Genomic DNA, 22,210 nt, shown 5'->3' with positions numbered 1-22,210 from the left:
AGGCAGGTGGATTTCTGTGAGTTCAAGACCAGCCTGGTCTACAACTCAAAGTCCAGGACAGCCAGGGCATTTACACAGAGAAACTCTGTCTCAAAAAAATAAGAAACCCCGCCCCTCCCCACAAAACCCTTTAGTTGGGCATGCTAGCACACAACTTTAATCCCAGCACTCTGGAGGCTGAGGCAGGAGGATCACTGTGAGTTCAAGGCTAGCCTGGTCTGCTGTTGAGTCTGTTGAGTTCTAAGCTAGCCAAGGCTACACAATAGTGAGACCCTGTCAGGGGCTGGAGTGATGGCTTAGAGGTTAAGAGCACCGGCTGTTTTTCCAAATGGTCCTGCATTTGATTCCCAACGATCACAATTTGGTTCACAACCGTCTCGTAATGAGATCTGGTGCTCACTTCTGGCATGCAGGCACACATGCAGACAGAATACAGTATAAATAATAAATAAACGTATCTTTTTAAAAAAAATAATGAGACCCCGTCACAAAAATCAAATTAAAAAAAAAAAAAAAACAACTTAAAAATAACAAGAGTTGTCTTCCTGTCTGATTGGAAAATACTAAAAAGAGAAATGCCTTCTGTTGATGCTAGGTGGTAGGAAATGGTTCTGACTGGAGTATAAATTGGTGGCTCCTCTGTGGGATGAATTTGTCAATATTCATTAAAATTTAAAGCACCCATACCCTTTGATCTAGCACATGCGCCTATATTTCAAGGAGGTATCGGGACGAGTGTGCAGAGATAAATATATGGGGTTATTTTAGAGTATTGTTAATCAGAGCAGGGAATTGGAAGCGGTCTAAATGTCTGTCAGTAGGGGATCGGCTCGATAAAATGTGGTCCATTTCTACAGTGACTTTGTGGTCCTCACAAGAGGTCAAGTTGGCCTTTATCCATTGAGAGGGAGAGATGATGTTATTAATAAAAAAAAAAAAAAAAAAAAAGGAAAACAACTGGGGAAGACGAAGCTTGAAGAAGTGTGCATGTAGCGCAGTCCTACCAGTGTGGGTCAAACGGGTTAAAAATACGGAGAGAGCTGGGAAGGGCACACGGGTGCATGCCTATGACCTCAGCACTTGGGAGGCTGAGGCAGGGGTAAAAGTGTGAGGCTAGCTTGGGAAGGAAGGAAGGAAGGAAGGAAGGAAGGAAGGAAGGAAGGAAGGAAGGAAGGAAGGAAGGAAGGAAGGAAGGAAAACACAGCACAGAGATTTACTTTGTATTTTTGTTATTCGTTCGTTCATTCATTCATTCACTCATTCATTCATGAGTGAATGAAGGGTCATGCTATCTGGTTCTGGCTGTCCTGGAAGTCACTGTGTAGACCAGGCTGGCCTCAGACTCTTTGAGATCCACATGCCCCTGCCTCCCAGTGCTGGGATCAAAGGTCCTGCAGGCTTGTTTGTTTGGTCTTTGGAGGTAGGACCTCCTGTAGCCTAGGCTGTTCTTGAACTCCTGATCCTCGTGCCTCCTGCCGCATGCACTGACTGCTGCTCACTGTGGAAACAGTTTTTTTGTTGTTGTTTTTTTTACCCCCAGAGCATCGTGTTTCTGGAAACCTTTGATTTTTCTCTGTTACCTGTTTCTTTTAAAAATCAGAATAATTTCAAAAGAAGGGAAAATCAAGCAGAGTCACCTAGAAAAGTTCTGCTCCAAACACTGGAAACGCAGACACTCCAAAATCTGAAACTTTTTGAGCCACAGAGTAAAACGAAATCCCAAATGTGAACCACCACTGGTTGGTCCCAAGCGCCTCTAGTGTGGACTATGTAATCTGTATATACACTTGCAGACATGAGCATACACATGCCATTATAGGGGGAAAACCAACATGCTATGTGCTGTGTGTTGTTTGTTTTTGAATAACTATTTATGAAGTGGCTGTCGCTCAGCGCAGTCCACTCCTTCTAACCATGTTTAATCCTGTCCAGTGGCCTTTGAGGTCGGGAATTATAATTCCCAGTCCACAGATAGTTTACAGAGAGGTTGAGTAACTTGTTCAAGGCTACACAGCCACTGTATAGTGAACTGGACCTAAGTCCAAGAAGCCTAATTGCCTGAAAGCAGACTCTTGGCCAGGGTACATGAGTGATCCAGAGAGAGATGAAATTACTAGTCCAGGGTCTCACAGCTCAGCAGGAACGGTGTTGGTATGCAAGATGTGTGTGTCACAGACTCGCAAATTCACAAACTCACAAACTCTGGCTGCCTACTGCCAGATCCGAGCCTGGCCAATCTGTGTTAGGGACCTACTTGCTGCTGCCAATGAATCCTGCAGGGGCTTTTTCTACTCTCGATCGCCCCCTACTGGCTGTATGTCAAACAACAGGGCCCCGGCCCCGCTGAGACAAAAAAGGCAATAGAATGAGGGGGCCCGGTCTCAGCAGGCTAACCCAGGCTGAGTCTCTTCTCTCTCCTCTGCAGTTCTCAGTGGACATTGACTCAGAGCTAGTGGAAGAGCTGCCTGCTGAGATCGAGCTGTGGTTGGTGCTCGTGGCCGTGGGGGCTGGGCTGCTGCTGCTGGGGCTCATCATCATCCTGCTGTGGAAGGTAGAGTCTCCCAGCCTGCTGGGGCTCCCCACTTCAGACCCCTGCCAGCGCCAGCACGGCTCACCCTCCATCCCCTGGCTCTGCATCCCATTCCTCATCTCCATCTCAGATGCCCTTTCCTGGGTACTCCCCCCTACCCCCAGCTTTCAGTCCCACCCATGCCTGGGGAGCTCAGGCTGCAAAGGGGAACCCAGGCTGCAAAGGGGAACCCAGGAGCTCCGGTGTCTGGCGATCCACCAAGCTGGGCCCAGGACTTAGCCTTCCAGGTTCCCCAGCATTAAGCCCCGGTCCCCGGAGTTGCTGATGGCCGGGTCTACCAGCACCCCTGATGGCCATCCCCTGCACCTCCTCCCTCCAGTGCGGCTTCTTCAAGCGAGCCCGCACTCGTGCCCTGTATGAAGCTAAGAGGCAGAAGGCTGAGATGAAGAGCCAGCCATCAGAGACAGAAAGGCTGACGGACGACTACTGAGGGGGTCAGCCTCCCCTGCCCCAGCCCTCCCGGGTAACATGGCCTACGGACCTCCTCTTCAAACCCCCAGCTGGCTGGGGCCTCTGATTCTGTCCTGTCTGCTCCTCTTGCCTTAGGGCCTGCTTGGATCTCACTTGTCTACCACCTCAAAGTACAGCCCATTCTGATTGCTCCTCGCCCCCCCCCCCCCCCAACTCCACTTCCTCCTGGCTCTCCAGAGCTTAAAATCCCAAGAGGATTTCCAGTGAGCATGCTGCTTTCTGGAGGACTGGAAAGGAGAAGCAGTCGGGGCTAGACCCTGTCTCTGTCTGATCACCAGGCATGTCCACAATAACTCTTAAGTCCTGTCCCCTCCCACAAGGAAGGAGAGAACCAAGAGAGGCCAGTCCTCCTTGTCTCGAATCCCACCATCTCCCTAGGATAACCATCATACCCACCTCTAGCACTGGCCATTGAGACCACCCTGTCTTCTTAGCCTACAATCTCTGCAGCTGCTTGGCCTCCACCTGCCTCTGCTGTCCTCTGTGTCTTCCTCGGCCAGCCCCTCCTTCCTCTGGGCCTGGGGTGGGGACATTCATCCTCCCATCTCATACTGAGGTTGGGATGTTTGAGTTGGGGACTGCTGTAGGGACCATAGGAGTGTGTGAGTGCGCGCGCGCGCGTGCGTGTGTGTGTGTGTGTCCTGCTTGAATGTACTGATACGGTTTCTCTTTTGCCTGAACTCCAGTGTGACTTCTTTAAGCCGACCCGCTACTACCGGATTATGCCCAAGTACCACGCAGTGCGCATCCGGGAGGAGGAGCGCTACCCACCTCCTGGGAGCACCCTACCCACCAAGAAGCACTGGGTCACCAGCTGGCAGATTCGGGACCGATACTACTGATGCCCTCTCCGACATCCCTCCCGATGCTCCCTTCCTTCCTATTTATCATAAATTATGACTCCGACAGTCCAAAAGGGACCACGCATTTGGCTGGCACCAGCAGGCTCAGGCATATATCCCTCCTCACTGCAGGCATGTTTTCTGGGACCCTAGAATCTCCTTCAAGACCTTGCAGTGCTGAGCACGGCACAGCCCTGCACACTGGACACAGCACACAGGGCCTGCTGCTAACGGCCTCTTCTGATAGCCTGTAGAGGGTACCATGGCCAAGCCTCTGTCTGTGCCAAAACCAAGCCAAAGCACCTCTACTGGGAGCCAGGAGGAAAAGGTCCCTGATGTGGTGACATCTTTCCTCCACACTGGATTCCCCTTGAGCCATTGTCGCTGGACTGACTTTATGGTCCAGAATAAAACTACTGACAAGGAGGAGACTGTCAAGCCCAGCTGCAAATCCGGGCACCCACTGGAGAGCAGGGCCACACGAAAGGCTATCCAGGGGGTGCCCTTACGACTTGTGTGCTCAGACCCAAGAGCAAGGAACTAGAGAGCAGGTCCCCAGAACTGGCTATGAATGGATCTCTCAAATCCTGGCTACAGATGGAGTTGGCAAGAAACGCAGCCCAAAGGAACAAAGAGAAACAAAACCACGGACGGCCTGGACACACTGTGCTGGAACTGACCTGGAGCATGGTGGCATCCTTCAGAGAGCAGGGTATCAGTCACGGCCTAGCAGATCCTGGCAGGATGCAGAGGATTAACTTCTGACCCATCCAGATCACCTCAGCCTGGGCAAGGCCTGGAGACCCCACAAGACCACGTGGGGGTGCGATACTTGAATGTAGGGCAGGGGAGAGCCCAGCCCCTGCCCCAGCTGGCCAGACTCAACTCTGTTCCCTTGACCACAGAGATGGTATTCTGAGCTGCCTGTGGCTTTCTGAGAAACCTAGCCCTTCCCCATCCCTGAAAGCTACATCCTCATTCTGGCAGTGGAGGCTGATGTCCCAGGTCCTCCCCTCTCCCTGATTCCTCCCACTCTGCAGCTCTGCCTCTCACCCCAGCCCACGGTACTATAGCAGCTTCCCCCCCACCCTGTGCCTTCTTTGTATATGGGCTTCTGTCTCTCTTAACATAAATAAACAGTTCCCAGTTTGTACTGCTGCACCTGCCCCTCCCCCGCTCTCCAGTCCTGACCAATCTCAGTCCAGTCTGGAGGGGGTGATGATGATGGATCTGGCACACACACACACACACACCCCAGCAAGCCCTGCGTGAGGCATTTTGATTCAAGCAGGGTTCACTTCATGGAAGTCCAGTTCTCGATAGAATGCCACCAGGGAGTGCTTTCTTTATGTGTCAAGAGTTGTGGCCTGTTGTGTTTGGTGTGACATCAAATGTTTCCATTTATCACTAAGCTTCCGGCTTGGATTTTGGGAGGAAGGGGTGTTGAGACAGGGCCTCAGGCAGCCAGACTGAGGTTTGCACCCAATGGAGGGAGAAAGGGAGGGAGGGAGGGAAGAAGAGCCTGTCCCCTTTGCCTGGCCCTTGAAAAGGACTCACCTGTATTATCTACCACTTCCTGTTAGGCTCGTGGATATCTAGGGATATCCAGGGCCTCTCTGCCAACCTCACTTCTGTTTTTCACTCTGTGTCCTTTCTACATGCCAGGCTCTGTGCCCAGCACTGTAGATAAAGCAATGACTATATCAGACACAACCTGTGTGGTCCTTGAGCTATTGGAAAGACCCATGAATAGGCAGTTAGCCCTCAGTGTGAGAAGCTCTTACCCCCTTCTAAGATCAGGAAGGACAAGTAGGGAGCTCAGCACGGGAGCTCAGCAAAGGCTTCCTGGAGGAGGAGGTGACTAAGCAGCTAAGACCTGAAGAACAGGTACAGGAAGTGGAGTAGAATGGTCTGGCCCCCAGCCCCCAAAAGAGATAGCATTGTCAATGAATTGGAGATTAGAGGCTGGGCCAAGGAGGCAGTAAATGGGTGTTGAGCAGGGGAATGTGAAAAGATGAGGCTAGTAGATGGAGCCAAAGCAGATATAGGGACAACTGGAAAGGCTCCAGAAAGAAGTGGAAAGGTGGAACTGGAGAAATGGCTCAGCTGTGAAGCGTGCCTACTGCTCTTACGGAGGACCTGGGCTGGATTCCCGGTGTCTACATCAGGTAGCTCATGACCAGGTGTAACCCCAATCCCTCTAGCCTGGTCTAGCCTCCACAGTCACCTGCATGCTGTGGGCTACATAAATTCACTCAGGCACGCATGCATACAGGTGATACAGATTATAGATCTCTTTTTTATTTTAATTTTGTTTGTTCTTGTTTTTTTTTTTTAAGACAAAGTTTCTTTGTGTAGCCCTGGCTGTCCTGGCACTCATTCTGTAGACCAGGCTCTGCCTGCCTCTGCCTCCTGAGTGCTGGGATTAAAGGCATGCGCCATAGTGCCTGGCTCCTTTTTTTTTTTTTTTTAAGTGAAAAAAGTCTTGAGTAGGGAACCATTAAGGTCAGATTTGTACTTAAGAACGCCTGCCCACTCTGTTTTTCTAGCTATAAAATGGGGATAATAATAGCACACCAGACTTTCTGAAGCATTAAATGAGAGAGGGCCCAGAGGGATGGCTCAGGGGTTAAGAGCACTTTTTCTTTCAGGGGACCCGGGTTCAGTTGGCAGCACCCTCCTGGGGACTCGCAACCATCCGTAACTCCAGTTCCAGGGATCTGATGAGTACACCAAGCATTCACATGGGTGGTTCATATACTTGTATGAAGGGGAAACACTTACACATAAAATGAATGAAGATATGGGTCACAGTTTACAAAACAACAACAAAAAAGAATTAAATGAGTTAATCCAGGCAAACTTGTGCTCAGCACACAGCATTAAATGCTTTCCGTAAGGAAGCCTTGTTTTGTGTTGCCTACAATGACACTCCGTTCTAACTTGGTGTTTGTGTGTCACTGGGGATCAAACCCACAATCTTGCACATTCTAGAAAAACTGCCAGAGTTACTACCAGCTCAGCCACAGCTCCTGCTCTTACTTTTTTGAGATAAGATCTCGTTAAACTGCCCAGGCTGCAATTGTACTCACTCTACCCCAGAGGTGGCCTTTGAACTGAAATCCTCCAGCCTCAAGCCTCCAAGAGCAGCACCAGGCCCTACTAAACCTGCCTGCTGTTTTGGAACAAAGCTCAGTACTCCGCAGGGGTCAAACACGACCCCGCCGGGAAGCGAAGGACTAAAAAAACAAACGTAGGTAAGCCCCAGAGAGTGGGAAACATACCACATTCCACCAGAAGAGGGCGAATCAGGTTTTGCAGGAAAGAGGCCGGGGGCTGCTAGGAAGATTAGGCCGGGTTTAGGAAACCGCTAAAATGCCTCACCTCCGGGAGGACTGGCAATGAGGAAGCCCGCGGCACAGAAGGTTGCCCTCTCACGTGGTTGTGCAAGACGCGCTATGTTTTGTGTGCAGTCAGACGAGCTAGGTAATAATAAAATGGAACTTCCTAAAATTAGCACTGACGGCAGCTCCGGCCTCTGCTAGTCCGGAGGGGTTTGGCTCCGGGTGTTTTTGTGGTTGTTTTGCAAGTGCCAGAGGTCAATACGGGGCTTCACGCATGCTGAACAAGTGTCATAGCTTCTGAGCGACACTCGCACCCCAAGCTTGGGTGTTTTTCACACGAGAAGAGAAAACGCCGCCTTCTCCTGGGCCACTTGGATGTTTATGGAAGCCAGCGGGTTGCACGCACATAGAATTAGAATAGTCTAAGCTTGCGTCCTGGTTCCAGACTTCCCAAGTATTTATTCTGGGTCCATTTCACAGGAGTGGGAAACCACCACGAGCCCCTATGGCAGAACAGGTGAGCATCAAGTCAGGAGAAACAGGTGCCTTTAGGAAAGGGACAAGGCGGGGGAGGAAGAGTTAAAGAAAGGGAGCGAAGAGGACCTTGGAAGGAGCCAGGAAAATGCAAGAGTGGAAAGGCCAAACGAAGGGTTAGCGGGACCCTGGGGAAAGAAGGGGTTAATCCGGGGCTCGCCCCTAAGAAGTCTAGGGGAGTTAGCGGTCGGAGGCGGGTCCTGAGCACAGCCCAGGAAAACAACAGGCCGCCTCCAGCACCTTCACGGTTAAGGGGGATGGGCCCCGAGGAGAGCCACGTGTCGAAGCGCAAGGCCATTGGCTCTCGCAGGGTTGTTTGTGCGCGACCATTGGCGACGTCGGGCCGCCGGGACAAACCGATTGGCCAGGCATTGGAGGCGCCGCCAGGGTAGGGGTAGGGAGGAGGCGGCCGAAGCGCGTCTCCCGGCCGAGCAGGGCCAAGCGGAGGGCCGGTGCCAGCGCCTCCAGCACCGGGACAGCAGCAGGAGCCGAGCCCGGGCAGCGGGCGCCGTCGCCATGCGCTGGGTCCGGGCGCTGTGGAAGAATGCGTCCCTGGCGGGGGCGCCCAAGTACATCGAGCACTTCAGCAAGTTCTCCCCGTCTCCGCTATCCATGAAGCAGTTTCTAGACTTCGGTACGGAGTCGACGTAGGCGGGCACCCGGGCGGTGGGCGCGGGGAAGGAGACCGTGGCAGTGAGAGGTTAACGCCCGAGGAAGAGGTCCTGGGTGCCGGGAGGGTTGGTTTGGAAGAGTATGGACAGGAATGGGTAAATGGCGAGGCGAGCCTGGCTGCCCAGAAAGAGTTAAGGGTGTCCCCTTCACACTGTTACTAAGAATGGGGGCACGGGGAAAGCGTTGCGAGGGATCATGGGGATTAAGAGGCAGAGAGGGCATAGGGCCCCATCCAGACATGATAGAGCCAGTCGGGGGGGGGCGGGGGATCCCAGCCGCTGAGAGGGGCGACCAGGAATAAACAGGGGACTTGCTGCTGGGAGTGCCAGGGAGATTCAGTCATCTGGTAGACCCGGACTGTGTACCGAAGGGTGAGGTGCTTCTGAACTGAGCAAGCGAGAAATCCCGGGGCAGCTGGGATGGGGGCCCTTTGAGTAGGAGGTGCTGACGGGAGGAACTCCCCTAACTGGTGATCCTCCACCCACTGCAGCTGTCCACTGGGCAAGGACGCTTGAAGATCAAATCTGGTCTGGCCTGGCGGCGGTTCCTAGCTGGGTAGAGCCCAAGTTACCATGAGGTAGTCAGGTGGCTTGCGCGCTGCCATGGCTGTCCCTGGGTTTCTGAAGATCACCCACTCAGTGTTCTGAAGGTGGAGGTGGCTCCAGGGCAGAAGAAAGCTTTGCCAGGTGGTGGATGGAGACCTTGTGTGGCATTCCTATGGTGCCACAATGGTGATTGGGAGTGGACCCAGGTCTTTCAAGAGTTGCATCACAGACAGGAGGACAGGGGAGTGGCAGACAAGACTTGAGCACCTGTTTTCCAGGACGTGCCTTTGTTTCTCCCTGTTCGGTGGGAGTCATAACCTTTACTTGTGTAGGAATTCCTCCAAGGCCCACTCCAAGCCTCGGCAAAGTGTCACAGCCGGAAGGGGCTTGCAGTGGTCCCGTCTGCCTGAATGGGGAAAACTGAACCCCTCAAAAGGGGTGATGGAAGCAGGGCCTGGTTTTGATCCTAGATCCCCTGTCCCTGGGCTGACACTATTCATTCCTCCACTGCCTATCCATCTTGACCCTGGACCAAGGTCCCCATTGGCCTCACAGATGGTCGTTTACATGGCCAATTCTCCGTTGGCATCCATCTGTGTCCTCAGCCTGGATGGGATGGCCTGCCCCAGGGATAATGCCGAGTTCCTACAGTCCTGGGAATCTAGGTACTGCACCTCAGAGAGGGTAGGATTTCTTAAGTACTTCTACTCCCTGGGACAGTCCCCCGGGAGGAGTGCCTACCTAGAGGAATGGGGAAAAAAAATTGAGATGACTTAGGCCAGAACAGTTGAGAACGAGCCCCAGGAACATCTTGCCTCCCTGGTTAGAGACAAATGGGGTTTTAACTGAGGGTCAGTAGGTGATACCGCCCCTGAAGTGTCAAACAGGGTGGTGGTGGGGGTTTCTGCAGTGCTAGGAGGGCTACCTTGCTGTGTGCCATGCATAGGTCACCTGGTCATTTCAGCCTGCCAGTCTCCACACGTGTGACAGTTCCCGTGGTTCGCAGCTTTTGATTGAACCCTCTCTTACCCTCAGGATCCAGCAATGCCTGCGAGAAAACATCATTCACCTTCCTCCGGCAGGAGCTGCCCGTGCGCTTGGCCAACATCATGAAAGAGATCAACCTGCTTCCCGACCGAGTACTGAGCACCCCCTCAGTACAGCTGGTGCAGAGCTGGTGAGGCCCCTCACATCCCATCACCCTTCCGTGTTCCTCAGTTCTCGGGTCAGAGGCTAGGACAGAGGCGAGGCACAGGGGCTCCAAGAGGCTGGGGAGGGAGTGGCCCGGGATCGTGTGGAACACCCGCTTGAGCAGGGACAAAGGTCAAGTTCAGTCTGTGTCTCGCCATCCTGCTTTCATCCAAGAAAGCACAGCTTTCACAGTCAAGAGCGAAAGTCCTTGCTAGTGTCAGCAATAATAGCCCATGGCCTGCTTCTGGAGCAGCCCCTGTTTGCCCAAGTAGCTTCAGAAAACGAGGGTGGGGGTGGGGGCAGGGGGAGAGTGAAGATTCAATTATTCAAGTGGCAACTCTTAACTGTCTTGAATATTGGAGAAGCGCCCAGGTAAACACAGACAACACAGTCTTTTCCCAAAGAGTTCCCAGGGCAAGAATGGCAAATCGATTACAGGCAGCCAAAGACACACAACTCTGTGCGGGGCTGGGTAACTGGAGGCCGCTAGCCACTAACCTCACACGAAATGTAAACAAAGGTGTGTCTGCCACTAGGCCTGTCCCTGGCTGATCATCAATAATAGCCTTTTGTGGCAGCTGGGGACGAAATCTAGTCATCAGGGTTTGTCACGTAGAAAGATGAGGATTCCCCCAGGTTTGGGCGCTATGTCATAGCTGTACCTGTGGGCCCAACACTGGCCTGTGTCTCGGGAAATGGCAGCAGCTGGCTGCGCAGCAGTAGTGATAAGACATGCCTTTGCCTGTCATGCAAGGGCCCTGGGTTGTTCCTTGGCAGCTGAATAAATAGTTCAGGCAATATGAGCGCCGCAGCCGGATAATCGTGGCTGGGAGGCTGAGGTAGGACAGTCGTGATTGTAAGGCTAACCTGAGGAATTTAGCGAGAGCCTGTCTCGGACTAAAACAAAGGACTCAGTGGTAAAGCAGTTGCCTGCTCTAGACGAAGCCCTGTGTTCCCGTCTCAGTAATCACACAGACAAACACAAAGACAGCAGAAGTTTCCCACAAGGGGTCCACAGTGTTCCTGGGAAATGAAATCCTGCCATGATGGGCCAAACAAAGTGCAGTGAGCAGGGAAGGTTACATTTTTGGGTTTTGTTTTGTTTTGTTTTATGAAATGACATTGATTATGGCATCTCCCATTGCAGAAGTGTAATATGTGCATTTTGACACTTGTAAAACAAGGAAAGCGTAGATCACCCTGGTTTATTCTAGAGAGATGGTCTCCAGTATGGGATGGGGCCATGCACACAGGCCAGGTACGCTGTAGGTCCATAATGTCGACTGAGGTCGTGAAGAAAACTGAGCAGGGAGGAGGCAGTACCTGTTTTTCCAGTGTTCGGGAGGTTGAAGCAGGAGGATAATGAGTTCAGGTGTTCAGGACCCACCTAAGCAACAGAGTGAAACATGTTTCAAAGCAAAACACATGGGAAAGTTGAAATAGATACACAGAAGGACTTAGATACTCAGATCTAGGAAGAAAGGAAGGCTGGTGAATATCACTGAGAAGGTGAGGGGTGGGTGGAGGGCAAGGTTTGAATTTCGGAGGGCCTGGCTAAGTCACCCATCATTGAACCCTGCACCAGGAGGTCCAGGACTCCTGAGCCAATCTGCCTGTCTTGCTTACCACAGGGTGGTAGAGCTGTGGGCACGAGACAGAAGGCACCATCTGTTCTCCCAGCCTTCCTGCAGTCTATCCGGCTGACTGGCTTAGATGACTCACCCGTTGGTCCCTGAGTTCATGACAAGACTTCTCAGACCCCTTCAAAGGAGCTGTTCTGGGGGGCAGCCAGGAAGGGTGATTTGTAGAGGTCAGGAGGAGGGCAGGAGAGGCTGCCCTCTGACTCCCCTTCCTGACCTTTCTCAGGAGCTTAGCCTGACTTAGTCTCCCCCTCAAAGCTTGGAAGGAAGGCCAGGAAACAGCAGGAGGGGGAGAGCCAAAGAAAGTACTTCCCCAGGGGATGATTCAACATACAGGAGAACATGCCAAGGGGGTGGTTGGTCATCCTGATACATGAAATTGAGGCTGAGGGGGTTCGAAGAGCCAGTGGGCCTCAGCCACAGAGCCTGGAGAGAGGGCCACTAGCCCTCTAATGAGTATAGAGCAGAACCTCCCCTTGGGGACAAAGGGAAGGGGCATGCAGAGGGAGGGAGCTGGTGGCAGCCCAGTAGTTAATGCACAGCTACAGTTAATGGAGCACTAAAGGCCTGGGCTGATGCTTGAAATGATTAATCCCCAGATCAAAATAAACCTGATCAGCTGTTTCGGCTGCTCAGACTTGGAGTACCGGGGCCATTTTGGGCGGTTACTGGACGTTGGGACCATTCTCTGGGCTTGGCAAGAGCATGTGTGACACGTATGACTTAGAGTCTCGATGGGTACTCCTAACACAGCAATATGGCCTTCCTTGGGCTCAGCATCCTGGCCTGTCTAGCTGAGTCTCAGCTGTTTCTCGGGGTCCCACATTACTGAGTGTGAAATGCATCCTTTGTTAAGAGTTACCACCTTTTCTGTGATGAGACAGATGACTGAAAGCATCCTGGGGAGGAAAGGGTTTATCTGGTATACACTTCCACACCATAGTCCTTCACTGAAGGAAGTCAGTACTGGCTTGCTTTCCTGTGGCATGCTCAGCCTGCTTTCTTGTGGAACCCATGGCCACCAGCTCATGGGTGGCTCCACCCACGATGGGCTGGGCCCTCCTGCATCAACCAGGTATGAAAATGTTCTACAGAAAAAAAAAAAAAAAAAAAAAGAAAATGCTCTACAGACTTCCCTACAGCGAGTGTGATGGGGGCATTTTCCCACTCGTATCTCCCTCTTCGATGGCCCTAGTTTGTGTCAAGTTGACATAAAACTAGCCAGTACACACATCTAGAGCTTGCTCAGTACCAGCCATAGTCCATGCTTCATGGCAGCAGTGCCTGTAGCTCAAGGATGGTGTAATTGTGTCAGAGGTTTCGGAGATAATGCAGCAGTGAGGACAAGGGGTATCGCAAAAATAAAAACGAAAAACAAGCACCCGAGGGCTTGTGGATCATCAGGGGCGGCTCTGTGTGCTGACTCAGACGGGCCCGTAATCTTCATGATGTCCCCTAGCACACGAGTCTCCTCGCTATCTCCACGTGAGAGATGTGAGAGATGGAGGCTCAGGAAGTGGGGAGCCTTGGCTAAGGTTGATTAGGGAGTACTGGTGGATCTGGGATTCGAACCCAGGCCACCGGTTCTGGAGGCTGCATTAGGGATGGGGACAGGAAGAAGGCTTTGTGTGGGCTTATGCCACAGGGCTATGACTTCCATGTCCCCCTGGCAAGTCTGTAGGAAAGTAGGGCTCACCTGAAGAATGGCATGTCTCCTGGTGCTACCAGGGTCCAGAGAGGTATCCATTGGTTCCTCTCAGGAGGAAGATCACCTGAAGAGGCGTGGACAGGTGGGGAGGTACATGCAGTGAGTCACTCCTGTCGCTGGGTCTTGTAGAGTGTAAGGAGTATGTGGAAGGGGCTGATTCAGTGGGTGGGGTGCTATGTGTGTGTTGTGGTGATGGGTATTACCCTCTTATCTACCTCCCTGGCTTGTCTACAAGGTATGTGGACCCCAGGCCCTGCCTGTGAAGAGCCCCACTCCCACCCCACAGAAGCCAGCCAGGCCTTGTCCTGAGCAGAATAAGAAGCAGAAGGTCCTTTGACGAGAGCCAGAGCCTCCTTTAAGTTAGCCTGTCCCTCAGCACACCAGCACACCTGACCTGAGCCAAGCTGATGAGGGATCCCCAAGGCATTTTTAAAGCTAAGCTCTACCCCACCCTGAGCTCCCTCCCGTGAACCCCAGCTTGGGGTTGGGTTGAAGCCTCCCAGTCGCCTGCCTTCAGGGAACAGCCAGGGTCCAAACCCAAGCCTGCCACCCATTCACAGAGTGACTCTGGGTGTGAGATACGTCTGCCCTCTCACTTCTTGCGAATAGCCACACTCCTCACTGGCCATGGGCCGGTTCACATCCTTGTCCCTGGCAGCTGTCGATGCTGGTATGCACCCACAGGCACACACTCTTTACATTTACACACTTGCTCCTTTGGCTCAGCCATCCCTCCACTCCCTACTTCCACATACTACTTGGGGGTGGCTGGGTGCCTTCTCTCTCCTTCTACTGCCGGCCTGTCCCTTCAGGCCTGCATTCCTCTCCCCGGAAGGGATTGTCTCGGGGATGGGTGGGTGTCTCTGTGTTGGAGCATTGGAAATGCTAGATTTTTACCAAGGAGGGGAGGCGCTTAGGCCCTAGGCCTTCCCCTCCCAACCTGGACACACACTTATTTCTCTAGCCTGGCCCTCTCCCTAGTCTGGGTAAGCAAAAATCTCCCAGGTTCTTCCCTGGGTCTGAGAAGCACACCTAGCATCATTTCCCTGTGGAAAATAAGCCCTTTGAGGGGCCGGCAGGTGTGTGAGTCTCCACAGTGTCACCACGGCAGCCCCAACACCCGAGGGCTTGTGGAGCATCAGGGGCTGCTCTGTGTGCCGACTCGGACGGTCCCATAATCTTCATGATGTCCCCTAGCACATGAGTCTCCTCACTGTCTCCATGTGGGAGCTGGAGGCTCAGGAAGTGGGGAGCCTTGGCTGCCTTTGTCAGCAGGTCCATGGCCCTCGGTTCCACGTCACTGGCCATGTAACCAGTTTCACTTCTTCCCTTAAAAGTTCACTGCACAGCCCTGACTGGACCTGGAAACTGGGACTCTGTCCATTTCTACCTCTGGGCATGCACAAAGCCTCCTACCTTCTGTCCCCACCCACCATGAATTCTTGAGAAGGGTTCATGTGGGCCCCCCCACCTCCCATCTGCTCCCTCCTCTTCTCTCCACGTGCCTCCCTCGCACATTCACTTTCATGCTTGTAGCTCCCCTCCCTCAAAGCCTCTGAGCCCAGGTGGAAGACAGTGGTCAGGCCATAGCAGTAGCTCAGCTGAATATCAGCCACCATCATGCCTCTCTCAGGAGACTGAGGTCCTCTTGATGCAGATGTCTGCTGTAGGCAGGGGCGAAGGAAGCTGGTCTATTCACTCATTCTATCCATAGCTGGTCATCAAGAGGAGCAACTCCCACAGTCACTGTGCTAGGTTCTGGCTGGGAAGGACAGGGCGGAGGCCCAGGCCAAGACCATTCCTGCTCCCAGTATGGGATAGCCTGAAGCATGGCTCAGCTGGTGACAGGTTTTAAGCCGAGTCAGCATTCAGAGTACTCTCACCATGCAGTGGGAGGTACGGATAAGGACTCCCGCCTTCCTAGTAAAGAAACAAGCCCAAAGAGGTTCCCTAGTTAACCCTGGGCCACCCTAGAACCCAGCAGACCCAGCTCTTCTTTGATGTTTGAGCTGAAGAGCAGTCTTGGGGTGCAAGGAGAGGGGCATTCTACACAGAAGAGAGTGGGAGCGGAGGCCGAGGTGAGCTCCTCAGCCGCAGCCCCGTAGGTGGCAGGAATTTCAGGAGATCCGAGAGGCTTTGCTGTCCTCTTACCCAGCTGGGGCACTGCTCTGGGGCTTGTTCCCGCCTCTCTTCTCAAGAGGTCTGGGTGCTCTGGATGGGTCCTAACCTAGTGTTTCTCCTAGAGACACCACTGGGCCTCAGGGGCTCTCTGTGACAGGGCTCCAGGTAGTCCCTCCAGTCCTCAGGCTGGATGTGTTTCTGCCACAGGGAACAGAGGAAGGCTGGTTCTTCTGTCTTTCCAGAACAAGATACAGGCTGAGCATATCTGGAGAGGAAGCTAAAGTCATGGCTTAGTGGGGCAAGGGGACAGTGGCACCAAATTGGCACCATCTACAGCCACTTGCCGAAGCTCAGTGCCCTGGCCCCATGTTCTGCTTTGTGTATCAGTCTTTCCTAGTTGGAGAGGAGACCTGCCCCTCTTGCCAGGCCCGTAGAGGCCTATAGGCTCACCCACACCCACCCTGCTCATTGGTTTTGCAGGGCAGAGTGAGCCTCCCTGGTCTTGACGGAGGACAGAGCTGGTCACACCTACTCACTGGGGTTCCCTAGGCAGGTTCCAGATCACTGTGGGAGGGGCCCTGTACCGGCTAACCTGACAGCTACACCCATAGTCCACCAGATGCCTTAACCCCACTGTGGGAGATTTGTCAGTAAAAAGGGCTCAGCAAGGCAGGTAGATGTCTGAGCCCTCTATTGCCATGGCCTTTGGTATAGGGGGGCCTCAGTCCCCTGCTCTCTGTAGGAGGGGGTGATTTCTGGTCCCTCGTAAGGTTGCCGTTACAGGGTTCTGAAGCAAAGAAATGCGCTGTCAGGGAACTAGCAAATTCGAGGTTTCCTTGTACAACTTACTAGGTTGTCAGGGAGACGCAGGGCAGATGAAATGGGACGTTGCTTGTCAGCCGGTTCAGCTCTGCGGCCTCTGAGGGGGTGAGAGGGAGCATTGTGGTAGTCTCAGCTGAGCCCATGGTCCCCTCTGCCTTCAACAGGTATGTCCAGAGTCTTCTGGACATCATGGAATTCTTGGACAAGGACCCCGAGGACCACCGGACCCTAAGCCAGTGAGTGAGCACCGTCATCAGGGACAAGAATCTTGGTTAGGGCCCCAACGATAGAATGCCAGCCGGGTGCAGGGAAAAGCCCCCTGCCTTCAGGGATACCCCAAGAAAGAGGGAGACAGGCTGCTTCTGGGAAACCCAGGTCTGCTGCGAGAGATGCAGACCTGTCAACATGCCGAGAGGATGTGGGAAACCCTGCCCTCAGGAGCAAACCTTCAGAGGAACTGAGAGCTTTAGCTGTAAACAGGAAGAAGATGTAAAGAGCTGAGAGAGGGCTTCAGGTGGGTGAGCACTGTGTGTCTGGGGCTGGAAAGGATAGAGAAAATGGAGGAACCAATAGGAAACTGGGAATAAAGGAGAGCCAGGGGTGTCCCCAAGCCTGAGACTGGGAAGGAGCAAATGTCTGCCTTCTCTGAAGGTTCACCGATGCCCTGGTCACCATCCGGAACCGGCACAATGATGTGGTGCCCACCATGGCACAGGGAGTGCTGGAGTACAAGGACACCTACGGCGATGACCCGGTCTCTAACCAGAACATCCAGTATTTCCTAGATCGCTTCTACCTCAGCCGCATCTCTATCCGCATGCTCATCAACCAGCACAGTGAGTTCTGGCTGCTTCCGAGAGGGCCAGGGGTCCTGGCAGGGCATGCCAGGAAGGGCACTGCCCCTGATAAGAAAGCAGGAGTTCCCACCTCAGCCGATGTGCCAGGGCCCTAAGTGCCGTTCAGGAACTGAAGAGTAACTGGCTTGAGTCAGGTACGGTAGCACATGGCCTATAATCCCAGCACCTGGGAGGCTGAGGCAGAAGGATCATATGTTTGAGGCCAACCTTAGCTACATAGTGAGACTTTGTCTCTAAATGAATGAATGAATGAATGAATGAATAACTGGCTCCAAAAGGAAAGTAAATGTCCAACATTGAGCTCAAATATATTGTTTTAAATAATTGTAAGTGTAAAATATGCTACATATTTAAACGTTTTAAAACAACTTTATTATTTTATTATTTATGCATATGTGGAGATCAGAGAACATCTCCTTCCATCGCGTGGGTCTTGGGGACTGAACTCAGGGCGTCAGGCTTGGCTGCAAGCACCTTTATCCACTGAGCCATCTTGCCAGCCACTTCAACATTTTATTCCCTCCCACCGAAAACTTTAAAAACTCTCATTATATCATATAAAAAAACCCACACAGTTTATTGTTTAGCATTCCTGTCTAAGACTTGCTGTGCTGGTTGGCAAAGCGTAGCCATGTTAAGTGAGTTCTTTATGTCCAAGTCTTTTGAACAGGAAGCTGGTGGAAACTGTCTTAGAGTATTGCATGAAAGTATGAAAGTGAAGAGTACGTTTGAAAACTGGGCTTGATGGCGCACGCCTTAAATCCCAGCACTTGGGAGGGAGAAGCAGGCAGATTTCCGTGAGCTCAAGGCCAGCCTGGTCTACAAATCAAGTTCTAAGATAGTCAGGGCTGTTACATAGAGAAACCCTGTCATGAAAATAAATGAATGAGGGGCTGGAGAGATGGTTCAGTGGTTAAGAGCGCCTTCTGTTCTTCCAAAGGACCGGGGTTCAATTCCTAGCACTTGCATGGCCTCTCACAGCTGTTTGTAACCCTGATTCCTAAGGATCTGACACCTTCACACTAATGCACATAAAATAAAATTAAATAAATTATAAAAAGTAAGTGAGTGAATGAATAAATGAATGTATACATTTAACAGGGTATGATATGGGAGAAGCCTGTGGAAGACTGCGGCAGGGTGCAGAGGCTGTGGAAGGCCTGAGATAGGGGGAAAACAGGACTTGGGGGGCATGCTTTGCATGGAATGCATAGAGGTTTGCAGATGAGGGGAAGGGCAGGATGTTTAGGAAGAGAGAGGGCTAGCCCCTGTGAACTAGCCAAAATGCCCCTTCCTCTCCCCACAGCCCTCATCTTTGATGGCAGCACCAACCCAGCCCACCCCAAACACATTGGCAGCATTGACCCCAACTGCAACGTGTCTGACGTGGTAAAAGGTGAGCCCCTCCCCCCCACCATAGGCCTGGCCCATAAAGGAGTTTCAGGGACCCCTCCCAGATAAGGAGGCCAGAGGGTGACCCATTCCCTGTGGGTGGGAGCCATGTCCCCATGGGTTTCGTGTCCCCCAGGGGACAATGCCAAAGGGAATGCCTACTGGGTCAGCCGCCCATAACTCTGAGTGGCCCTGTCTCCTCTCAGATGCTTATGACATGGCTAAGCTCCTGTGTGACAAGTATTACATGGCCTCACCTGACTTGGAGATCCAGGAAGTCAATGGTAAGCAGATGAAGGTGAGGGGTGTGTGTGCATGTGTTCCGAACAATGGCGACAGGCCAGAGTAGGGGGTCTGGGGGGTCAGACTCCCCTAGAGGGGAGCTGCTCTATATTATTAATCTGTTGGACAACTGTTTATTATTTGGCACATGCGTCATGTGAAGAAGACAGGCAAGGCCACTGCCCTCACAGAGCTCGGTGCCAGGGAGGCCGAGACCTGTGATAGGTAACCGGCGGACATGTAACTGCATCCGCTAATTTCAAAGCCTCGTAAGTGACAGGAAGGACGAGGTACGGGACGAGAGGACAAAGACTGGGGAGAGCGATGTATGATGAGACACTTCCGTAGAACCCAAGACCTACTGGCTTCTTGGCCAGCCCAGGTCTGCCCTGAGAGAACATGGGCTGCAGGGGCACGCTGTATATAAGACTGTGGGAGGTAACCTGATGACCTTGCCATGCTTCTTCTGCCCTCGGTCTTGATCCCCACAGCCACCAACGCCACCCAGCCCATTCACATGGTCTACGTCCCCTCCCACCTCTACCATATGCTCTTTGAGCTCTTCAAGGTAAGAAGGCTGCCCTTCTTAGGGGAGGGTGGGCAGGGTCAAGCCCTCAGCCCTCAGCTTTAGCAGTGCCTTCTCGGCTGGCTTCCCTCAGTGCGTCCTTCCTTCCCTCCCCAGAATGCCATGCGGGCCACTGTGGAAAACCACGAGTCCAGCCTCACTCTGCCCCCTATCAAGATTATGGTGGCCTTGGGTGAAGAAGATCTGTCCATCAAAGTATGTGTGTGACCTCTGACCTGAGCATAGGAGGTCACAGGGCTCGGGGTGAGGAGTGGAGGGCGTGACCTTGGAGGGCCTCTCACGTGTCCCTTGTCTCCCAGATGAGTGACCGAGGCGGGGGTGTCCCCTTGAGGAAGATTGAAAGGCTCTTCAGCTACATGTACTCCACTGCCCCTACACCCCAGCCTGGCACTGGGGGTACCCCGCTGGTGAGATGGCTTCCTCCAGTCCCCTTGTCTCCTGCTTTCTTAAATCCCAAGCTTACTCTACCCCCACCCGCCCCCACAGCTGTGCAATGACAGTGTCCAGTTGTGACCCTGGGCTGCCCATCTGTCCACTGCTTGCTGATAGGGTCCTGCATGCTGCTTATCTGCCTGTCTGCTTTAGCGGTCACTTTTCTTCAGTCCTTTTGTCTTCTCTTTTCTTCATGGCATTGCTAATTGTTGTCACCTCCGTCCCTGCTCTTGTGGAATAGGCGGTCCTGTTCCACGATAGGACCTTAGGGAATAGGCTCCAAGGAGCTTGTAACCACCAGGCCTCTGGGTAGAACTCTCCTGTCCATCTTTCCTCCCTGGTTCCTCTGCGGTTCCTCGGCCTACCACCTACTCCCACCTTCCCCACCCCTGCCCCAGCACCCCTGCCCATCCCCAGTCCAGCATCCGTGACTCATGTGATGACCCGTGGATCCTCTGTAGGCTGGCTTCGGGTATGGACTCCCCATTTCCCGCCTCTACGCCAAGTACTTCCAGGGGGACTTGCAGCTCTTCTCCATGGAGGGCTTTGGGACCGATGCTGTCATCTATCTCAAGGTGAGGTCCGTCGGGGGTGAGTTTGCTGCTCGAAGGTTTCCGCCCCTCCCTTGTGCTTCCTGAGGGCTGAGCCTTTGGCTCCTCAAGCGCCGTAACTTTTAACTAATGTGGTAGGGAACTTCAGGTGGTGTCCAGGGTCTGTGAGTAAGGTCCCTCTTCTGAGGATCCTTTGGAAGGAAGGGGACCTTACAGATCATGGCCTTCAGTTGAGAAGGTATGTGCCTTGGTCACGAATAGGGAGCACACAGCCCAGCCTCCATCCTCTTGGTTCTTTTTGCCTCCCTGACCTTTGAGGGACCAGCTTGCTGAAATGGGCCAGGGCAAGACACAGAAGGCTCAGGCTATTTTAGGGGCTTCTCTGGGCCTGGCGTTGTGTATCAGCTAATGTCTCATTATGGAGCTGACTTAGGCCCGGGTTAGGACTCCAGGGATGGAGACCATCAGGGCCTGGGTGGGAAAGGGTAGGCAGTGAGGAGTGGGGAAGCAGGACACTGATGGCAATGCTCCCTAGGCCCTGTCCACGGACTCTGTGGAGCGCCTGCCTGTCTACAACAAGTCTGCCTGGCGCCACTATCAGACCATCCAGGAGGCCGGTGACTGGTGTGTGCCCAGCACAGAGCCCAGGAACACATCAACGTATCGTGTCAGCTAGGGGCCTTCTCTCCCTGGCACCTAGGAGGATGCTGCCACCTCTGAATCCAGCCACCACAGGGACCTTCCCCATCCCCTGGGGTACAGTGGTGAAGCTGGGTCTCCCTGCCGACCAGGTCCATCTTTGTAGAAATCTCAGTGGCCCATCTGTGGTGGTCCCTAAGTGCCAATCTGTCTCTATGGAGAAATCTAGGGGGTTTTCCTGGAGCCCGGTCTCCACGGTGATGCCTGAGGGTTGGGGTTGGCTCTACCTGATAGGGTGCCCCAAAGATACTTTTCCATGGCAGTTCTCCCAAGACCAGAATTGTCGGGACCCCTGGGTCCCCCTCACTGCCTGCATAGTCCTGGCCTCCCAAGTGGCTGCCCTGCTTACCTTAGGCCCGCACCCTGTACAGGCCCGGTCCTTTGTCAATGTTAAGAAGGGTGGATTGTATCCTCAGGTCTGGAGGGAGAATGGGGTGCACCCAACCCGCCCCACCAGGATTCCAAGGCGATCTTGGCGAAGTCGCCGCCCAGCATGTCCTCAGGTGCACACCTCCCTGCCCCGTGTACACCCACCCTCTCCTGCCCGAGCTGCAGACCCCGGGTCCCCGCTCTGCCCACTATGTGTGCACAGATGACTCGCCCCCTAGGACGCCCCATGTACATAGCCGGTTTTGTAAATCTCCGATGCCTCACCTCCTCCCCTCCGCACACAGGGGTTAAAGCCGTGTGCCCCTCCCAGGGGCTGGGATGGTGACAGTGACACCCGCAGTAAATAGGTGAAATGAGACTGGTGCCTGGCTGCCTTGCTGGGGGAGGGCGCGTCCACACACGCACCCGTGGGAAGACTGGCTCTCTGGGACTAACTGTTCTCACGACCTGGCCTAGCTGGCTAGCGGAGGACACCACCAGGACACCTGATAGCCCGTAGCACAGTGGCACTCAAGGCATAGCTCAGTCCCTTGGCCCAGAC

General features: G+C 53.3%; 2 protein-coding genes across 6 annotated transcripts in view; both read left to right on the top strand.

Annotated features, from left to right (window-relative positions):
- Itga3 (integrin subunit alpha 3) overlaps nt 1-5,064 on the top strand; it is a 30,885-nt gene extending 25,821 nt beyond the window's left edge. Inside the window, exons 24-26 of one of the 3 annotated variants that reach the window (XM_055619780.1) lie at nt 2,426-2,551; nt 2,910-3,053; nt 3,748-3,825. In XM_055619780.1, coding sequence (XP_055475755.1) covers nt 2,426-2,551; nt 2,910-3,020 — 237 coding nt within the window. In that variant the 3' untranslated portion in view covers nt 3,021-3,053; nt 3,748-3,825. Of the gene's footprint in view, nt 1-2,425; nt 2,552-2,909; nt 3,054-3,747 lie in introns of all 3 variants that reach the window. The other 2 variants (XM_055619781.1, XM_055619779.1) reach the window with 2 other exon arrangements.
- Nucleotides 5,065-8,211: 3,147 nt separating this feature from the next.
- Pdk2 (pyruvate dehydrogenase kinase 2) lies at nt 8,212-22,027 on the top strand. Of its 3 annotated transcripts, none has more exons than XM_055620080.1 (11): nt 8,212-8,415; nt 10,034-10,175; nt 16,645-16,716; nt 17,132-17,316; nt 18,644-18,733; nt 18,936-19,013; nt 19,503-19,579; nt 19,694-19,792; nt 19,897-20,004; nt 20,491-20,604; nt 21,116-22,027. In XM_055620080.1, the coding sequence occupies exons 1-11, from the start codon at nt 8,298-8,300 to the stop codon at nt 21,254-21,256; spliced, it is 1,224 nt and encodes a 407-aa protein (XP_055476055.1). In that variant the 5' UTR covers nt 8,212-8,297; the 3' UTR covers nt 21,257-22,027. The 3 variants fall into 3 exon arrangements, with proteins under 3 accessions (XP_055476055.1, XP_055476057.1, XP_055476056.1); XM_055620082.1 differs by lacking the exon at nt 8,212-8,415 and adding an exon at nt 8,805-8,824; XM_055620081.1 differs by lacking the exon at nt 8,212-8,415 and adding an exon at nt 9,119-9,139.
- The last annotated feature ends 183 nt before the right edge of the window (nt 22,028-22,210 follow it).

This window comes from Psammomys obesus, unplaced genomic scaffold, assembly GCF_907164565.1.
Source record: "Psammomys obesus unplaced genomic scaffold, mPsaObe1.curated_primary_1811, whole genome shotgun sequence".
Lineage (NCBI taxonomy): Eukaryota > Metazoa > Chordata > Mammalia > Rodentia > Muridae > Psammomys > Psammomys obesus.
This window is presented reverse-complemented; position numbering and strand designations above follow the sequence as displayed.